The following is a 19269-nucleotide window of genomic DNA, read 5'->3' as shown; positions in this document are numbered from 1 at the left end:
CCATACTTCACCGTTTCAGTTCTTCCTTCAGTGAATGGCACCAGTGTCAGACATTCCTCCATGGAAAACCACGCCAAAGACCATCCCTGTTGTTGGTATCCACTGCACTCCCATGTTTCCAGCCACTTCCGTTGCTTGTTCTTTTCTGTTTTCTCCTCCTGAAATCAGTGAATTCCAGGCATAGACACACCAAGTGCTATTTGTTGTAACCACCTGTGTCCTTTTAAACCAACTTCTTTTTGTTTTAGCTTTATTTTATGTCTCTTTATGTTTCATAAGCCTTGAGATCTGGCAACATTAGAGCACCATCATCTTAGTTGTCTTCAAAGCACCAAGTGTCTTTTACGTCATGAGTTGGAAATGTCAGCTTTTACAATTACACTATCGACTTATAGTTACGGGTAGACCAAAAAAATCCCTACTTCGATACATATGTTTCCTCTTCAAAGAAAAAGAAATTTTGACTGCTAATTTATTTGCTATTTAGATTTGTTAGGCATTTTAAACAGCTATGTCTTCTCATTCTTTAAGTTTCTGATGCCTATGTTGAGAATATTAGAGATGTCAAATGTGCTGTGGTTTGGAAATGGTTATCTTTTGTAGTGTTTATGTGAACCTCTTATATGAGTTTGTATCAATGTTTGTGAAACTTGGTGGTGTTGGTAATTAGATCACTCTTAAAATGGCTCTATAAAATTAATAATAATCCATATTTTAACAATCAACTCCTTAGTTTCACTCTCAATTTTTATCATATTTTTTTCTATAGCTGTCTCAACTTAACTTGTAAGTTTAGGGTAGGAACATTCAAAATGCTGCTTTAGCTATAGGATCATCTGATCAATTAAATGCTTCTTATGGGTTTTCAAAGTCTAAACACAATACCAAACTTCTGACAGTTGATTCTAATGCAGTCAAGGTTGAGGACACTTGGACTAAATGATTAAGAGAAGCACATAAAACTGAGTCAAGATTCATATCTTAAAAACACCTGTACCTACACTGGACTTTACTGGTGGCTCAGATGGTAAAGAATCTGCCTGCAATGCCAGAGACCCTGTTTTCATCCCTGTGTCAGGAAGACTCCCTGGAGAAGGAAATGGCAACCCAGTCCAGTATTCTTGCCTGGAGAATTCCATGGACAGAGGAGCCTGGCGGGCTATAGTGCATGTGGTCACAAAGAGTTGGACACGACTGAGAAACTAACACTTTCACTTTTGTACCTATACTGGGAATTGCTATAGAGAATTTATATGGTAGAACACAAGAGTAAAATTTTGCCAAAGTTTTGCAATTATCCTTGGGAGCCTTGTAGATAACGAAATGTGGACCAAAACCAAACACAAAGAATCATCCCTTGATGAGACATTACAATATGGCAGATGTAACTCTGATCTCCCATCCTTTAGATAGTAGCTGGATGGAAAAAAAAGCTTATTTTCCAAAGGAATCTGCTTGGAAAATGAAGATGGAAAAAAAAACATATTTCCATGTTAATTTCTTTGTGAAATACATTTGTGTGGAAAGTCTTCCCTGATATGAAAATTGGGTTAATTAAGATAATGGGGGAGGGGGTCTCAATGGAAAATTTCTCTGTTGTCCAAGGGGACTCCTGCATGTCTTATTTCTTCATTTTCATTTACAGTTTTATTGGGGTGTAATTGACATATAGTTTTTAAATGTTCAACTGTAGGTATCTTGACATCCACATGTGAAACAATTACCATAATCAAGATAACAATCATATCTATAATCCTCAAAGGTAACCCTGAACAGTTTCCTAATATGCTTTTGTAAGCCTACCCTCCCTTCACCTATACCTAATGTTTTAATTTGGTATTCTTTTTCTTAATTTGGTATATCTTTTTTCTTAATCAGCTTGGTTGACAACTTTTATTATTTTCTTCAAAGAACCAATTTTTGGTTTTATTGTTATTATATATTGCTTTTTCTGTTTTCTCTTTCACATATTTCTGCTTTTTTATTATCATTTTCTTTGTTTTGCTTACTTTGGGTTTTGGATTCACAAAAGACCCTGAATAGTCAAAGCAATCTTGAGGGGAAAAAAACACTTGAAGCAGCACATATCATGATTTCTAACTACAGTGCAAAGTTATAGCAATCAAAACAGTATGACATTAGCTTAAAACAGATGCATAGATATAGTGGAACAGAATAGAGAGACTGGAAGTATTAATAAACCTACATGTATATGGTCAATTAAGTTTACCAAAAAAGTACCAATCAATATACAATGGGGAAAGGACAGTCTCTTCAATAAATAGTGTTAGGAAAACTGAACAGCCACATGAAAAAGAGTGAAATTGGACTACTATCTTATACTCCTAAAACAAGTACAAAAATTAACTCAAAATGGATTAAAAACTTGAACATAGACTTGAAACCATTAAAATCCTAGAAAAATACATAGGCAACAATCTCCTAGACACTGTTTTTGATGATGATTTTTTAAAATTTTGACACCAAAAGCAAAGGCAACCAAAGCAAAAGTAAACAGGTGGTACTACATCAATTTATAAAGCTTTTGCACAGCAAAAGAAATCTCCACAGAATGAAAAGGCAACCTAATAATGGAAGAAAATATTTGCAAATAATATGTTTGAAAAGGGATTAATCTCCCCCCAAATTATAAAGAATTTATACAACTAGATTACAAACAATCAGACAATCCAATGAAAAAATTAGCAGAGGATATGAAATAGATATTTTTCCAAAGAAGACATACAGGTGGCCAATAGGCACACGAAATGATGCTCAACATCACTAATCATTGGTTTCGTTGCTAAGTCATGTCCAACTCTTGTGACCCCATGGACTGTAGCCCACCAGGCTCCTCTGTCCATGGGATTTCTCAAGCAAGAATACTGGAGTGGGTTGCCATTTCCTTCTCCAGAGGATCTTCCTGACCCAGGGATAGAACCTGGATCTCCTGCATTGCAGGTGGACATTGGGAAAATGCAAATCAAACCATAATGAGATACCACCTCACTCCTGTTAGAATGGCTATTATCAAAAAGACAACAGTAATATGTGTTGGTAAGAATGTGGAGAAAGGGGAATGGTTGTGTACTGTTGGTGGGAATATAAATTGGTGCAGCTGCTGTGGAAACCAGTATAGAGGTTCCTCAAAAAATTAAAAATAAAGCTACCATAGAATCCAGTAATTTCACATCTGGGGTGTTATCCAAGTAATATTTATTTGAAAAAAATTATACAAATTTATTCCAGAGAAAACAAAAACAGTAATTTTAAAAGAGATATATGCATCCAAATATTCATTACAGCATTATTTACAAGAGCCAAGATATGGAAACAACCTAAGCGTCCATCAGTGAGTGAATGGATGAAGAAGATAATTGTATGTATATATGTGCATGAAACAGGCAAAAGGAGTCCAAAGGTGTAATTTTCCAGTTTTAAAATGAAGAAGTCCTGAGGGTGTAATGTACAGCATGGTGACTATAATTATTAATAATAATACTATATCGCATATTCAAAAGTTGCTCAAAATCACTGCAGATGGTGACTGCAGTCATGAAATTAAAAGACGCTTACTCCTTGGAAGGAAAGTTATGACCAACCTAGACAGCATACTAAAAAGCAGAGACATTGCTTTGCCAACAAAGGTCCATCTAGTCAAGGCTATGGTTTTTCCAGTGGTCATGTATGGATGTGAGAGTTGGACTGTGAAGAAAGCTGAGCGCTGAAGAATTGATGCTTTGAACTGTGGTGTTGGAGAAGACTCTTGAGAGTCCCTTGGACTGCAAGGCAATCCAACCGGTCCATCCTAAAGGAGATCAGTCCTGGGTATTCATTGGAAGGACTGATGCTGAAGCTGAAACTCCAATACTTTGGCCACCTCATGCGAAGAGTTGACTCCTTGGAAAAGACTCTGATGCTGGGAGGGATTGGGGGCAGGAGAAGAAGGGGATGACAGAGGATGAGATGGCTGGATGGCATCACCAACTCGATGGGCATGAGTTTGAGTAAACTGTGGGAGTTTGTGATGGACAGGGAGGCCTGGCGTGCTGCGATTCATGGGGTCGCAAAGAGTCAGACACGACTAAGCGACTGAACTGAACTGAACTGAAGACTGCAGATCTTAAATGTCCACATCACAAGAAAAAATATTTTTGGAACTATGTAAGATGACAAATGTTAACTAGACTTATTGTGGTGATTATTTTATAATATGTAAATATTAAATATCAAATCATTATGTTGTACACCTAAAACCAATATAATTTATATGTCATTATACCCTAATCCTAAAAACTCTTATAAAAGAATAAAACAATTCAGATAAAGAACATCTCTTTTTAAAAAACAAAAGAGCATATTATATTTCATGGTAACATTTTTAAGCTTGCCTCCAAGATTTTTAATGAAACAAAGATTAATAATTTTTACTCTACTTTCCAACCAGAGCCTTTATACTAGTATGATAAAACTGGCAGTGTTAAGAACTTAATCTATGAACATTACAATCTTTACAACATAGTTTTGGTCAGATTCTCAGTCACAGCTACTCTGCAAACACCCGAGGTAAAGAGAAATGCTTCTATTTAGGGTGCTCTAGGGGCACTCTGCAGAGAAGGCAAGGCAACCCACTCCAGTACTCTTGCCTGGAAAATCCCATGGGCAAAGGATCCTGGTAGGCTGCAGTCCATGGGGTCATGAAGAGTCAGACACGACAGAGACTTCACTTTCACTTTTCACTTTCATGCATTGAAGAAGGAAATGGCAACCTACTCCAATATTCTTGCCTGGAGAATCCCAGGGAGAGAGGAGCCTAGTGGGCTGCCATCTGTGGGGTCACTCAGAGTCAGACACAACTGAAACGACTTAGCAGCAGCAGGGGCACTCTGATGCTTGTACTTATATTCAGTCTGGGTTTATTGCTTGCTTCTACATACTCTTTGGGTAGTCAGAATCAGCAATCCCACCCCATAAATATTGTGATTATTGTGTTACATTAATGATTCTATGTCATAGTGACTTGATCTCCCAATGCTTTGTCCTCCATCTCTATTATGTATCCAGCCACCACCAGTAATAATTTGAGCAATCAGAATGCTACCATATCCCAAAGGTTATCTCCCACTCATTGTCATGAAGGTGACTCAGGAGCTTTTCAAATATATGAGCAACCCAATCTCAGAATTCTGGTTTTAGTCTGTCTGTCCTTTAGCAAGGACAATGCCTGCTATCAATTACTATTTTATGTAGGGTCCTGACAACAAACAATTATGCACTCAGATGGTGAGAAGGAGTTACCATTCATAGTTATGAACACAGAAGATGTGAAAGCACTGTCAGCATAGTTAACGCACTCAGTGGTATCAGACTCTTCATGACCCCATTGACTGTAACCCGTCAGGTTCCTCTATCCATGGAATTTTCCAGGCAAGAATACTAGAGTGGGTTGCCATTTCCTACTCCAGGGATCTTCCTTACCCAGGGATCGAACCTGCATCTCTTGCATCTCCTGCATTGGCAGGGAGATTCTTTACTATGGCACCACTCTTAGTATAAGCCATGAATATTCTAGCTGTGAGAAAGAGGCTACTTGAGATGAACTACAACCTATAGGTACAGGGACAAAGGCAAAACAAACCCTAGTCTGGCAGAGAAGAGGAAATTTCAACCTCAAATCTCCTCCCATGGCAACCCTACAAGAAGTCAGAGGCCCAAGAATATCAGAAACAAGAAAACCTTGGTTTGAAATAATACTGAGAAAGAAGGAAATAGGTCATAACTGTTATTGTTTTGAAAAATATAGAAAATAACCTTCAAATATATATCCAAAATTTCTGAGAAATAGGTAAGTCACCTTGGGGCATGCATACTAAGTAGCTTCAGTTGTATCAACTCTTTGTGACACTATGGTCTGTAGCCCAAGAGGCTCCTTTGTCTATGGAATTCTCCAGACAAGAATACTGCAATGGTTTGCAATGTCCTCCTTCAGGGGATCTTCCCAATCCAGGATTCAAACGTGTATCTCCTGTGACTCCTGCATTGCAGGTGGATTCCTTACTGCTGAGCCACCTGGGAAGCCCCAGTCACCTTCGTAGCAGTGTTAAATAGTTTAACTTGAGATGGAAAACCAGTCAAAACAAGTGAAATAAAGTGAAATGTTCAGAGGGAATTATTACAATCTACTGCATAAAGAAAGGCAAAGCCAAAGAATGCTCAAACTACCACACAATTGCACTCATCTCACACACTAGTAAAGTAATGCTCAAAATTCTCCAAGCCAGGCTTCAGCAATACATGAACCGTGAACTTCCAGATGTTCAAGCTGGATTTAGAGAAGGCAGAGGAACCAGAGATCAAATTGCCAACATCTGCTGGATCATTGAAAATGCAAGAGAGTTCCAGAAAAATATCTATTTCTGCTTTATTGACTATGCCAAAGCCTTTGACTGTGTGGATCACAATAAACTGTGGAAAATTCTTCAAGAGATGGGAATACCAGACCTCCTGACCCAACTCTTGAGAAACCTGTGTGCAGGTCAAGAAGCAATAGTTAGAACTGGACATGGAACAACAGACTGGTTCCAAATAGGAAAAGGAGTATGTCAAGGCTGTATATTGTCACCCTGCTTATTTAACTTATACGCAGAGTACATCATGAGAAATGCTGGGCTGGAAGGAGCACAAGCTGGAATCAAGATTGCTGGGAGAAATATCGATAACCTCTGACATGCAAATTACACCGCCCTTATAGCAGAAAGTGAAGAACTAAAGAGCCTCTTGATGAAAGTGAAAGAGGAGAGTGAAAAGTTGGTCTAAAGCTCAACATTCAAAAAACTAAGATCATGGCATTGGGTCCCATCACTTCATAGCAAATACATGGGGAAACAGTGGAAACAGTGTCAGACTTTATTTTTGGGGGGCTCCAAAATCACTGCAGATGGTGAATGCAGCCATGAAATTAAAAGACGCTTACTCCCTGGAAGGAAAGTTATGACCAACCTAGATAGCATACTAAAAAGCAGAGACATTACTTTGCCAACAAAGGTACGTCTAGTCAAGGCTATGGTTTTTCCAGTGGTCATGTATGGATGTGAGAGTTGGACTTTGAAGAAAGCTGAGCACTGAAGAATTGATGCTTTTGAATTGTGGTGTTGGAGAAGACTCTTGAGAGTCCCTTGAACTGCAAGGAGATCCAACCAGTCCATCCTCAAGGAGATCAGTCCTGAGTGTTCACTGGAAGGACTGATGCTGAAGCTGAAACTCCAATACTTTGGCCACCTGCTGTGAAGAACTGACTCATTGGAAAAGACCCTGATGCTGGGAAAGATTGAGGGCAGGAGGAGAAGGGGACAGCAGAGGATGACATGGTTAGATGTCATCACCGACTCAATGGACACAAGTTTGGGTAAACTCCAGGAGTTGGTGATGGACAGGGAAACCTGGCATGCTACTCTTCATGGAGTCACAAATAGTCGGACATGACTGAGTGACTGAACTGAACTGAACTGACTGCATAATTAGTATTTACTTGTGTCCCTCCAAAACTCATACATTGAAACCTATTCCCCAATATGATGGTCTTTAATGTTAATTAGGTTATGAGGGTGGAGCCCTCATGAATGGTATCAGTGCCCTGAAAAAGAGACCACAGAGAGCTCCCTTGCCCCCTTTGCCCAGTCAGGACACAGCAAAAAGATGACTGTCTATGAGCTAGGAAGCAGGCTCTCACCAGACACCAAGTCTGTTAGCATCTTGGTCTTGAACTCCCCAGCCTCCAGGACTATGAGAAAACAATGTTTGTTGCTTAAGCTACCCAGTCTTTGGTATTCTGATATAGTAGCTGAAACAGATTAAGATATGCTCTTATCTACAAAAAGAAGAAATAAAGACACAAGGTGGCCAAGATGACAGAGTAAGAAGACCCTGAGCTCCTCTTCTCCCACAAGCACACCAAAATTACAGCTATTTACAGAGCAATTATCTAAGATAATGACCTGAAGACTAGCAGGAAAGATTTTCCACAACTAAATATATAAAGAAGGAAACAATGAGACAAGTAGGAGGGATAGAGATGTGATATTGTCAAAATCCATACCCCTGGAGAGGTGACCCACAAAAGGGAGCGTAATCACAATTGAAGAAGTTCTCACCTAAAAGCCAGGAGTCCAAGCACCACATCAGGCTTCCCAGCCTGGAGGTTCTGCACAGGGAAGACAGGCTCCCAGAATGTCTGGCTTTGAAAGCCAGCAGGGCTTGCATGTGGGAGAGGGCTGTAGGAAAGAGACTCTACTTTGAAAGGGCACATGCTAAATCTCACATGCTCTGAGTCCCCACGCAGAGACAATAATTTGAAAGGAGCCCCTCAGATTCACTTGCTGATCTTGGAGAACCTCCCAGAGAGACAGGAGCCAACCACCTAGGACTCCATCTGTGAGCATAGTTGCTGGCAGCAGCCATTCCTAGAAGCTTGTTCTACCATAAGAAGACTGCTGCTGGCAAGTGCCATGTGGGGGTTCTCCCTCTAGTCCATTAGCACCAGAGGTTTACCCAACCACCAGTCCCAGGTCCCTCAACAGCCAGTGGCCTAGTTACCCCCACCAGTGGGCTGACACCAACCCAGGGATGACTTAGTAGTCACACCAGACCTGGCCCCAACCAGCCCCACCCAGTTGGAGCCAGCAGCCAACACATGAAGAAGAGCCAGGCAGCCAATTGGATAAGGAACCACTCTTACATACAAGTTCTCTACAATAGCCAGTCCTTCCACAACAGAAGGACTCACACAGCCCACATGGGGGCATCCCTAGAACATATAGCTTAGATGGCCAGGGGGTAGCATGCTGTTAGGCACATGGTACATCTCTATGTAGGATTACTTCTCCAATACTGGGAAACATAACCAATGTACCTAGTACATAGAAATAAACACAGAGAATTAGGCAGAAGAGGAGACAGAAGAGTACATTCCAAAAAAAAGGAACAAGACAAAGCCCCAGAAGAACTAAGGAAAGTGGAGATAAGGTAATGGTCACTGTCATTTAATCACTAAGTCATGTCCAACCCTTTGTGACTCCATGGACTGCAGCATGCCAGGCTTCCCTGTCCTTAACCATTTCCCAGAGTTTGCTCAACTCATGTCCATTGAGTCAGTGATGCCATCCAACAATCCCATCCTATGTTGCCCCCTTCTCCTCCTGACCTCAATCTTTCCCAGCATCAGGGTCATTTCACATCAGATGGCCAAAGTATTGGAGCTTCAGCATCAGTCTTTCCAATGAATATTCAAGGTTGATTTACTTGAGGATTGACTGGTTGGATCTCCTTGCAGTCCAAGAGACTCTCAAGAGTCTTCTCTAACACCACAGTTCAAAAGCATCAGTTTTTAGGCACTCAGACTTCTTAATGACCTAACTCTCACATCCATACATGACTACTAGAAGTGCCATAGCTTTGACTAGATGGACCTTTGTCAGCAAAGTGATGTCTCTGCTCTCTAATACACTGTCTAGGTTTGTCACACTTTTCTTCCAAGGAGCAAGCGTCTTTCAGTTTTGTGGCTGCAGTCATCATCATCAGTGATTTTGGAGCCCAAGAAAATAAAGTCTGTCACTGTTTCCTTTTCCCCCATCTATTGGCCATAAAGTGATGGTACTGGATGCCATGATCTTAGTTTTTTGAATGTTGAGTCTTAAGCCAACTTTTTCACTTTCCTCTTTCACCTTCATCAAGAGGTTCTTTAGTTCCTCTTTGCTTTCTGCCATTAGGGTGGTATCATCTGCATATCTGAGGTTGTTGATATTTCTTCCAGGAATCTTAAAGATGCTCAATGAAATTAAGAAAAGAATAGATGAACATGGTGAGACGCTTATGAGTTAGAAATTATAAAGAGATAAAAGAATACAAAACAGATCTAAGAGTACAAAAACTGAAATAAAAATACACTAGAAGGAATCAATGGATCAATAGATTAGATAACACAAGAAACTGGAAGTCACCAAGGTGAACAGAAAAAAAAGAAAAAGAATTTTTTAAAGTGTGGATGAGTTAAGAGATTTCTGGGACAACTTAACATTCACATTATAGGGGTCCCAGAAGGAAAAGAGAGAGAGAAAGAGTCAAGAACTTATTTAAAGAAATAATTTCTGAAAACCTCTTTTACCGGGGGAAGTAAACAGGTATCTAGATCCAGGAAGTATAGAGACTCTATACAAAGACACATTATAATTAAAGTGACAAGAATCAAAGATAACGAGAGAATGTAAAGAGCAATAAGAGAGGGCTTCCCTGGTGGTCCAGTTGGTAAGACTCCACCTTGCAATGCAAATGACTGGGAAGATCCCACGTGCCTCAGAGCAACTAAGCCAATGCACCACAACTACTGAGCTTGTGCACTAGAGCCCGTGCTCTGCAGTAAGAGAAGCTACCACGATAAGAGACCTGTGTGCTGCAGACCTGTGTGCCGCAACGAAAGGAGCCTCCCTCAATGAAACTAGAGAAAGCCTGTGTGCGGCAATCAAGAACCACGCACAGTCAAAAATAATAAAATAAGTAAATCTTGTTTAAAAAAGCAGTAAGAGAAAAGCAGCTCGTTATGTATATAAGACTAGCAGCTGATTTTGAAGAAGGAATTCATAGGGCCAGGACTCCATCTCAGGCCTATCTGTGCTGATCTTGCTCGGCTGCCTCACCAGTGGACTCTGAACTCTCTGCTTAGTGCCTGTGGGAACGACAATGGAAGGATAAGACCCCCTCCAGACAGGGGAATCTTGAAGATCACATCCAGGTTATTCATTGCCTAAGAGGAAACATATCGTAATCACCCCTGTCTCCGGACAGGTCGTAAACATTTTCCGTATCTATCAGGATGTAATCTCAGGCTTATCGATTATTAACTGGTTGGAACATGACCACAAGCTTATTGATTATTAACTGTTTGGAATGTAACTGTGGGCTTATTGATTATTGACTGTTTGAACACATAACACGTGAATGATGGGGTTATTGTAGTTGTATTTACCCTACCTTTGTTTATGTAAGTCTCAAGGGAATTGGGGTGGTGGGTTTGGACACGTACACATGGGGTATAAAAGATTTTCACAAATGCTGGTCGGGGTCCTTGGCTAAGAGGAGACTCTGCCTTGGACCCGCCGGTGTAATAAACTGTACTCCACTATCTGCATTGTCCTTCTGAGTGAGTTTGTTTCCTGGAAAGCATGGCTATAACAATTTGTCAGCAGGAACTTTGCTGTCCAAAAGGAAGTAACATGACATCTTCAAAGTTCAGCAGGAACTTTGCTGTCCAAAAGGAAGTAACATGACATCTTCAAAGTTCGGAAAGAGAAAACTACAACCAAGACTACTTATATTCAACAAGTCTATCGTTCAGATTTGAAAGAGAGACAAAGAATTTTACAGACAAGCCAAAGCTAAAAGACGAAAATGGCTTTCAAGAAATGATAAAGGGACTTCTCTAAGCAGAAAAGACCGTAACTGGAAAAATGAAAATGATAAAAGGAAAAATCTTGTTGGTAAAGGCAAACATAAAGTAAAAATATATACATGTAAAATGGGCAGCTAGTGACAACCTGTCATTAAGCACAGGAAGCTCAGCTCAGTGTTCTGTAAAACCTAGATGGGTGGGAGGGAGGCCCAAGAGGGAGACGATACATATACATGTAGCTGATTCACTTCATTGTACAGCAGAGTCTAACACAACATTGTAATGCAATTCTACTCCAATAAAAATAATAAAATCTCAAGTCATAAAGCTGGTAAAAAGAGTAAAGGAAAAAGCAGTAGAATCATCTATAGTCACAATAGGTAGTTCAGGGATGCTCAAAATAAAAGGATGTGAAATATGATGCAAAAAAATTAAATGTAGTTGCAGGGAGTAAGAATGCAGGGTTGTTAGACTGTATTCAAACTTAAGAAATCATCAACTTAATCATAATGTGTAAACAAACTGTAGTTCATTCCCCAGGGTCCAGTTGTGGTGAAGAGACATAAAATCCCTCAATCTTTTGTTCAGAGAACAAGAGTATTAAAGTGTTTCTGGTGTTTTTAAAATAACATGGAATCCAGAAACAAGAGACTTTGGTTAACTCACTCAAGCTCCAGTTTGGTTTGTTATAGACTCTGAAACACATTTTTCCCAAAGTCAACTGAGAAAGCAAAAAGCTTTGTGAATTTTGTTTTTCATATTAATCTGTAAAAATATATTTTGCAAGTTCCAATTAGTAGTTGATTTTTCTCTATTACTTTTATAATATGAATCTGACTCTCAAATAAATTTTAAGTTCAACAACAACAACAAAAAAAGCTTTGTGAATCACCAAGTTCCTAAAAGTTGCTTTGTGGGTATTATCCATTATTCCTCTGGGGTGAACTCTCCTATTTCCTGCTGTCAACAGACAGTTCTTCCCTCCAGGGAACCAAAGACAATGAAGGAATTATTTCCCATTTGTCTCTAGCCTGGAACTAGCAGTGGGGGTTCCCCTCCCATCCCCAGTCTGGTCCTCTCCATTACTCATAAATTTAAAAGCCATTCCCATTGCCCAGGGGTTATAAGAAAATGTGTGTTAGCACATCTATCTTACTTGGTTTTGAATCTTAATTCTCCCCTTTGCAAGGCTTCTTCGATATCCTTAGAGCCTCCGCTGTTTCAGTGTACTTTTTGTCTTCTAGAGAGAAATGAAAGAACATTCCCATGCCTTGTAGCTGAAGGTATATGTGCTCACCACCTAAGAGGCAAGAGGAGGAGTAGAATTTATTCAGTACTGTGATGCATATGTTTGTGTGTGTGTGTCCAGTGTGTATTATTGATCCCTCCTGTAGTTCTATCACTTTTCTCACCAGCATATAACAGACAGTTCCATGTAGAATAGTTTATCTCAAACTGACCCTCTAGCCAATCTTTGAGAGGATAGGGAAAACTATATCTCTTCTTACTTTTCTCCCTCATTCATTGTTGTCTTTTTGGCTTTTCCTCTAAATTTTATCCTAAATCTGTGATGATCTTCATTTCTGCTGTTATGATCCAGGTATAATAAGCAGATATTCTTTTGTTCCTGAACTACTGCAATAGCCTCCTGTTAAAATTCTTGCTAACACTCCTGCCTTGCTATTAATGTAATCTGTCCTCTATCCAGTAGCCAGCATACAACTTAGAATTTTTCATTCAGTCTTTTACTTAAATATCTTCATAGGTGTCTATTGCTCTGAGAATAGAATCAAAGCTTTCAATCACAGCAGAAAAGGTCTTAAATAAGCTGACTCCTGGATAATTCTCCTACCATGTAAGTTTCCTGTGCTTACATTGCTCCTGAATTTTACCTGTTCCTCAAACACCATAGTCCTGTACTATCCAACATAACTACAAAGCCTGTTTTTATGAGCTTTATTCAACAGGATTTTTATTATCTAGAACTCATTTTAAAGAACCTGTAAGGACAGACTTCCTCATCACCTCAGCTTGTAATTTAACAGTATCTATCACTATCATGAATTTATACAGCCTCCAATAGCCTTTCTAGGAATTTATCCTACAGATATATAAGCTAATGTGAAAAAGGCATTTGAACAATGTTACTAATGATGTATCATTGGAAATAGTAAAATACTAGAAACAATCTAAATGCCCATAGACAGCTAGTTAGCACTTTTATTGTGATAAACTGATTAGTATTAGCATAGTAATAATTAGCAACACTGAATGTGTAATTCATCTCAGGTAATAATATTAAGTAAATAGGATTTTTTAATGTAGTAAATTGGGGAATATAGAAATTGTAGAGATAACTTGAATCAAATTGAGAGGACTGGTAGATAATGTAAACTTCAGTTAACCCCCAGGGTGAAAGACGAGTTCTATTGTGAGATACTTTCTCAGCTCCCAAAGAGAGAGAGAACTTTACAGTAAATGTGCTTATATAGTATGTGGATTCTATTTTTCAGTCAACAGACCACCATGTTCTCTTTCTCTATTATTTCATGAGCATTCACATGAGCAAATCTAACTGACATGAAGAAGAAAAATGATAATGTTAGCAAAGTTTTAAAAGTGTTAGAATGCAACAAGGAAATATCAGTTATGAATCACTGGCATAAAACCTAGGTTAGGACTGTGAAAGTTATTCAGTAAATTATATTGGCCAGATACTTAAGATGAGCTTTTTTTGGTTTTTTTTTTTTTTTTTTTTTTTTGCAGATCCAGAACATGATTGGAAGAATTTAAAGCATTTACTGGTGTTTTGAAAACTTGAATAAAATGATCTGGTCAGAAATGAGGAAATAAGTTTGGAATTTAGAAGGGAAACGGTTTTTTTCCTCCATGTCTCATGAAAATCTCTCTACAAAAATGATGGCAGATTGAAAATGTTGAGGAATGGGAAAGCATTTTCTTAAGAGAAGAATTGATTATATTACATGGTATGTCACTAGATCTTTTATGTTATTGACAAAGACTGCTATCTTTAGTGCCTTTGTTTGACCAGTTACATGTTTTCACCAAGTCTCCAAATCCCAATTTCTGGGAGATACAGAGCAGTCCATTGGGTTGTCTCATCTTGATCCAATCCATGAAACAAAGTATAAACTAAAGTGTGTGAGAAGTATGCAGAAGGTTAAGAAAGGCCAACAGACAACTTGTAGAGTCTCTACTGGTATTTCTAATAACTGGTTACTGACATAGCCATGCAACCTAATATTCTATTAATAATCTCAGATTTCTGTTATAAACTCCTGAACTCAGGTTTGAACCTGATTTGATATAATAATAATTCTGATGTTACATGGTTTCTCCAAAAGAAACAGTGCTGGTTTCTAGGTGGACACTTTTATCCTGACCATCCCTAGTCCACTAGTGGAGCAAAGACCATGAGCCATTCAGGTTAAGATTCATGTACTGACTTGTTCAAAAGTATATTTCATTATGTGATAGTCATAATGATTTCTCATTCTTCCACATTTTCATCTCTTTTTTTCAACTCCAGCAAAAGAGACCATGGGGAGGGAAAATCAGAGCCACTTGTCTGAGTTCCTCCTCCTGGGGCTCCCCATCCGGCCAGAGCAGCAGGGTGTGTTCTTTGCCCTGTTCTTGGGCATGTACCTGACCACAGTGCTGGGCAACCTGCTCATCCTCCTGGTCATCAGGCTGGACCCTCACCTCCACACCCCCATGTACTTCTTCCTCAGCCACTTGGCCTTCACTGATATCACTTTTTCATCAGTCACAACTCCAAAGATGCTCATGAATATGCAGACACAGAGTCAATCCATCTCGTATGCTGGGTGCATTTCTCAGGTGTATTTCTTCTTAATGCTTGGATGTCTTAACAGCTTTCTTCTCACCTCAATGGCCTACGACAGGTACGTGGCCATCTGTCACCCCCTCCACTACATCACAATTATGAGTCAGAGCCTGTGTTTCCTGTTAGTAATTGTGTCCTGGATCCTATCCTCTGTTAGTGCCATCTTACACACCCTCCTCCTGGCCCGTCTCTCTTTCTGTGGAGACAACCTTCTCCCTCACTTCTTCTGTGACCTTGACACTTTACTTAAACTGTCCACCTCAGATACCACAGTCAATGAGCTGTTTATCCTCACTGTGGGAGTGGTGGTCATTACCCTGCCATTTGCATGCATACTGGTCTCTTATGGTTGCATTGGGGCCACCATCCTTAGGGTCCCCTCCACCAAGGGACTCTACAAAGCCTTGTCTACATGTGGGTCCCACCTCTCTGTGGTGGTTCTGTACTATGGAACAATTATTGGACTGTACTTTTTTCCCTCATCTAATTACTCCAATGACAAGGATGTTATTGTGGCCATATTGTACACTCTGATCACTCCCATGCTAAATCCTTTTATCTACAGTCTGAGAAATAAGGATATGAAAGGCGCTCTGGGAAATATACTTAGTAGAGGAACATTTTCATAAGGATAACCTTTGTTTCCCTATTAATTGAATCCCATACATACAATGTGAGCATCCTTTCCTCTCTAATTAGTTGTTTCTTACTGAGTCTCGATGTGGCCTTCTATCTTCAGTCTCTGCTTCAGCTTGGACATAGCTTTCTTCTCTGTTTAATTTTTTGCTCATTATAGAGAGGGGAAGATTTTACAAATATACCTGCACAACTACCATTTCCTTCCTGCCTCCTTTTTTCTGTGGTATCCATTGTTCCACAAACCTTGAAAAAAAATTTTGTAGTCACAACTGTCACTATTTTGGTGAGGGGGTGTGGATAATTTATAGACCTTATGTAACAAGGCATTTTCCCCTTCTCAAGATAAGAAAAATATTATTTCTGGTTGGTTTGTGATTTTACTTTTTAGTTTAATTCCATAATACATTTAAAATTTATCTTTTGACTGACCTTAATTAGAAATCTAGTGTTAATTCTATCTGTAATTTTTTCTCAAAATATTACTATATTTTTACTTTTAAAGCAACCTCCTGTTACATTTTTTAAATCCCTTTCTTTTAAGCTTTCTTTGAAACATTTCTTTTTCTGTGGCTATCTTTTTTTCACAAATATAATTGTATATATTTAGAGTGTACAATGTGAAAATTTGATAAACCAGACAACAATAAATACTCTATGGTATCACTTATATGTGGAAACTTTTAAAATGCTGATTTCACAGGAACAGAGAATAGAATGGTGGTTACCAGGGGCAGGGTGTAGAGAGAAGTGGGTAATGTAGGTCAAATGGTTCAAAGTTTTAGCTTGAAGAAGATTAACTTCTGAGAACCAAGTGTAGTGTGATGGCTAGTTAATAACATGGCATTGCATACTTGAAAGTTTCTGAAGATAGTTCACAAGCATTATCACTACACACATGAAAAGATTAACTAAAGGAGGTGATAGGTGTGTTACTTATCTTAATCTTGGCAATTATTTCACAATATATATGTATTTCAAATCATCAAGTTGTATACTTTTGTTTATAATTTCTTATAAAAGAAACACTAATCTGTTTTATTCTCTATGGCTTTTTTGTTTATTTTAAGCATTATGTTATTATGAACAATGTAGCAACAAATATTTTTTGTGCATTACTTATTGTGTACAAGCAAGAGATTATGTAAATTATATACCCAGAAAAAGAATTATTGGATTGTAGATGTGTATGTTCAACTTAATTATCACTGCTAAATCTTCTGAACTAGTTGTACCAAGAAAAGACTACATACTGTAGTCGTTTCTGTTTGAAAAGACTACATACTGTAGGATTCCAACTATATAAGATGCTGGAAAAGGCAAACTGTAGTACAGATAGACTTCATATAATCTTGAAACTAATCCTTTGTCATTTTGTATATATTTTAAATAAATGCTGTCCATTATTGGAAGCTTGCTACTTTTGCTTCTTACTTTCTATCCATGTTTTAATTTTAATGTGCTTAAAGTCATTAATGTATCATTTTATGATTTGCATGATTGACTTTAAAGTGCTTCCTTGAGAAAGTCACCTTGAAAATGGCAACCACTGTATTTTACAGACAACAAGAAAGGGATGTGACATCAGAAAAATGTAGGGTCTGAAGAAAGCTGGACTCAGATTTCTTGTCAGCATCATGAATGTGCATAAGTAATAGGAATACCCCAGTGTAATATCCTCTAATACAATTTATTATAGGTGGGTTCAACATTAGGTGGGTCTACCTTGTACAGGGTAGAGTTGTTCAGCAAAATAGTCTACAACAAGACAGTTATGGTATGTGGGTTAACTGACTGTCACAAACATATCACTCTGGTGGAGTCAGGGGGACTGTGGGTGTGCTGTGACAGGGGTATATAAGAACTCCATGCTTTACACTCAATTTTGCTGTAAACCTAAAACTTTTCTTAAACCGTAAGATCTATAATTAAAAAAAAAGACAGATACGGTGCTGCACTGTCAGTGTCAATGTCTTTCAAACTCAAACATCAATTAATATCAACGGAACACACACAAACACCATATGACTAACAGCTGTTATGTACAAGGCATTGTCCAGAGTCCAGGGGAGTTTCTTGACTTTGGAAAATAGCAGCAATTGAGTGTCTGGAGTAAAACCCATTCCCCTGTACTTGTTAATACAGCACAAGAACCTGAGCTACGTGTCACCAGAATAGAATAATAGAATATCAGTAGTATATTTCTTGCTAACAATTGAACAAGCTTCAGTTTTCGTAGCACTTTGGACATCCATGCCTCAGTAGGGTTTTGTTGAAGCATTTGGTAGTATATTGCGTGATTTTCAGTGTGGTTTATATGAAATATATCTGAATTTTTAAAAAGCAAAGAAAGGACTCCCCTGACTCGTGCACATAAAGATAGTGTGACATTTATGTAAAAATTAAAAACTTTGCCTCCAGTTCTCACTATTTTTTGGCTATGCCATGTGGTTCGTGTTCCCTGACAGAGATCGAACCCTGGCCCTGGGCAGTGAGAGTATGGAGCCTTAACTACTGGGCAGCCAGGGAATTCCCTGCCTTTAGTTCTTAAAACACATGGAGTTGTTTCTAATGCAGTAGGAAATAAAGATTTAGTTTAATGTTTCTTCACAGTAATAATGAACTTCTAAAATTTTATTTTTAAAGGGTTCATGCTTTCTTCACTACTCTGCAATAGATGTCCCTGACTAAAATTGAAAGTATCAATCTGGCAATTTCATCTCTATACCAAAAAATAGACTCAGATAAATGATGGGTAATTTTGATGATTTGCTCAGAAGAGTAGAACAAAGGGGCTTGCTTAGCCAACTATTACAAGAGCTGGAGAATGAAGGTCAAAGGAGTGACCCTTGAAGACTAAAATAGCGACAACTAAAGATTTTAACCTAAAATGTAAAATAGATGGTTTTAAAAGTTTGATGGGTAGTAGCTGAAAAATCTCAAAAAATACTGAAAAACTCCCCAAAATGTCTCAACCTGCTGCAGCCATGCAGGCAGCTCTTAGAAGTCCATTGGGAAATTTCTGTGAACTTCACTTATGCCTGTTTCTGCCTGTAATGTAATCACCTCCAGAAAGTAACGCCTTCTCCTTTTCTGCCTTCTAAATTTCTCATGAGTTCTTATTAGAAAGCATTAAACTTGAACAATACAGAAAAGAAAAATCTGAAAATGTTTCCAGCCTCATTGCTACAAGGAGGGGAAGACTTAAAAGTGGGTGATGATGATGCTAAATTCACAACAGACAATCTAGTAGTGCATAAGGAAAGGTGGGGTTGGGTAGGAGGCTGCAAGTCCTAGGAAAAAGGTGAGGGATGTGTGATTCAAA

The 19269-nt window shown here is 38.7% G+C and overlaps 1 protein-coding gene across 1 annotated transcript; it reads left to right on the top strand.

Moving 5' to 3' along the window:
- The first annotated feature begins 15001 nt into the window (after positions 1-15001).
- Positions 15002-15937, top strand: LOC122703086 (olfactory receptor 50-like). The gene has a single exon (XM_043917179.1). The coding sequence runs from the start codon at positions 15002-15004 to the stop codon at positions 15935-15937; it is 936 nt and encodes a 311-aa protein (XP_043773114.1).
- The last annotated feature ends 3332 nt before the right edge of the window (positions 15938-19269 follow it).

This window comes from Cervus elaphus, chromosome 11 (genome assembly GCF_910594005.1).
Source record: "Cervus elaphus chromosome 11, mCerEla1.1, whole genome shotgun sequence".
NCBI classification, from domain to species: domain Eukaryota; kingdom Metazoa; phylum Chordata; class Mammalia; order Artiodactyla; family Cervidae; genus Cervus; species Cervus elaphus.
Note: the sequence above shows the minus strand (reverse complement) of the source record. Positions and strands in the feature narration are given on the sequence as shown.

Coding starts and splice junctions, on each gene's coding strand:
- LOC122703086 (XM_043917179.1), top strand. CDS start 15,002: ATGGGGAGGGAAAATCAGAGCCACTTGTCTGAGTTCCTCCTCCTGGGG.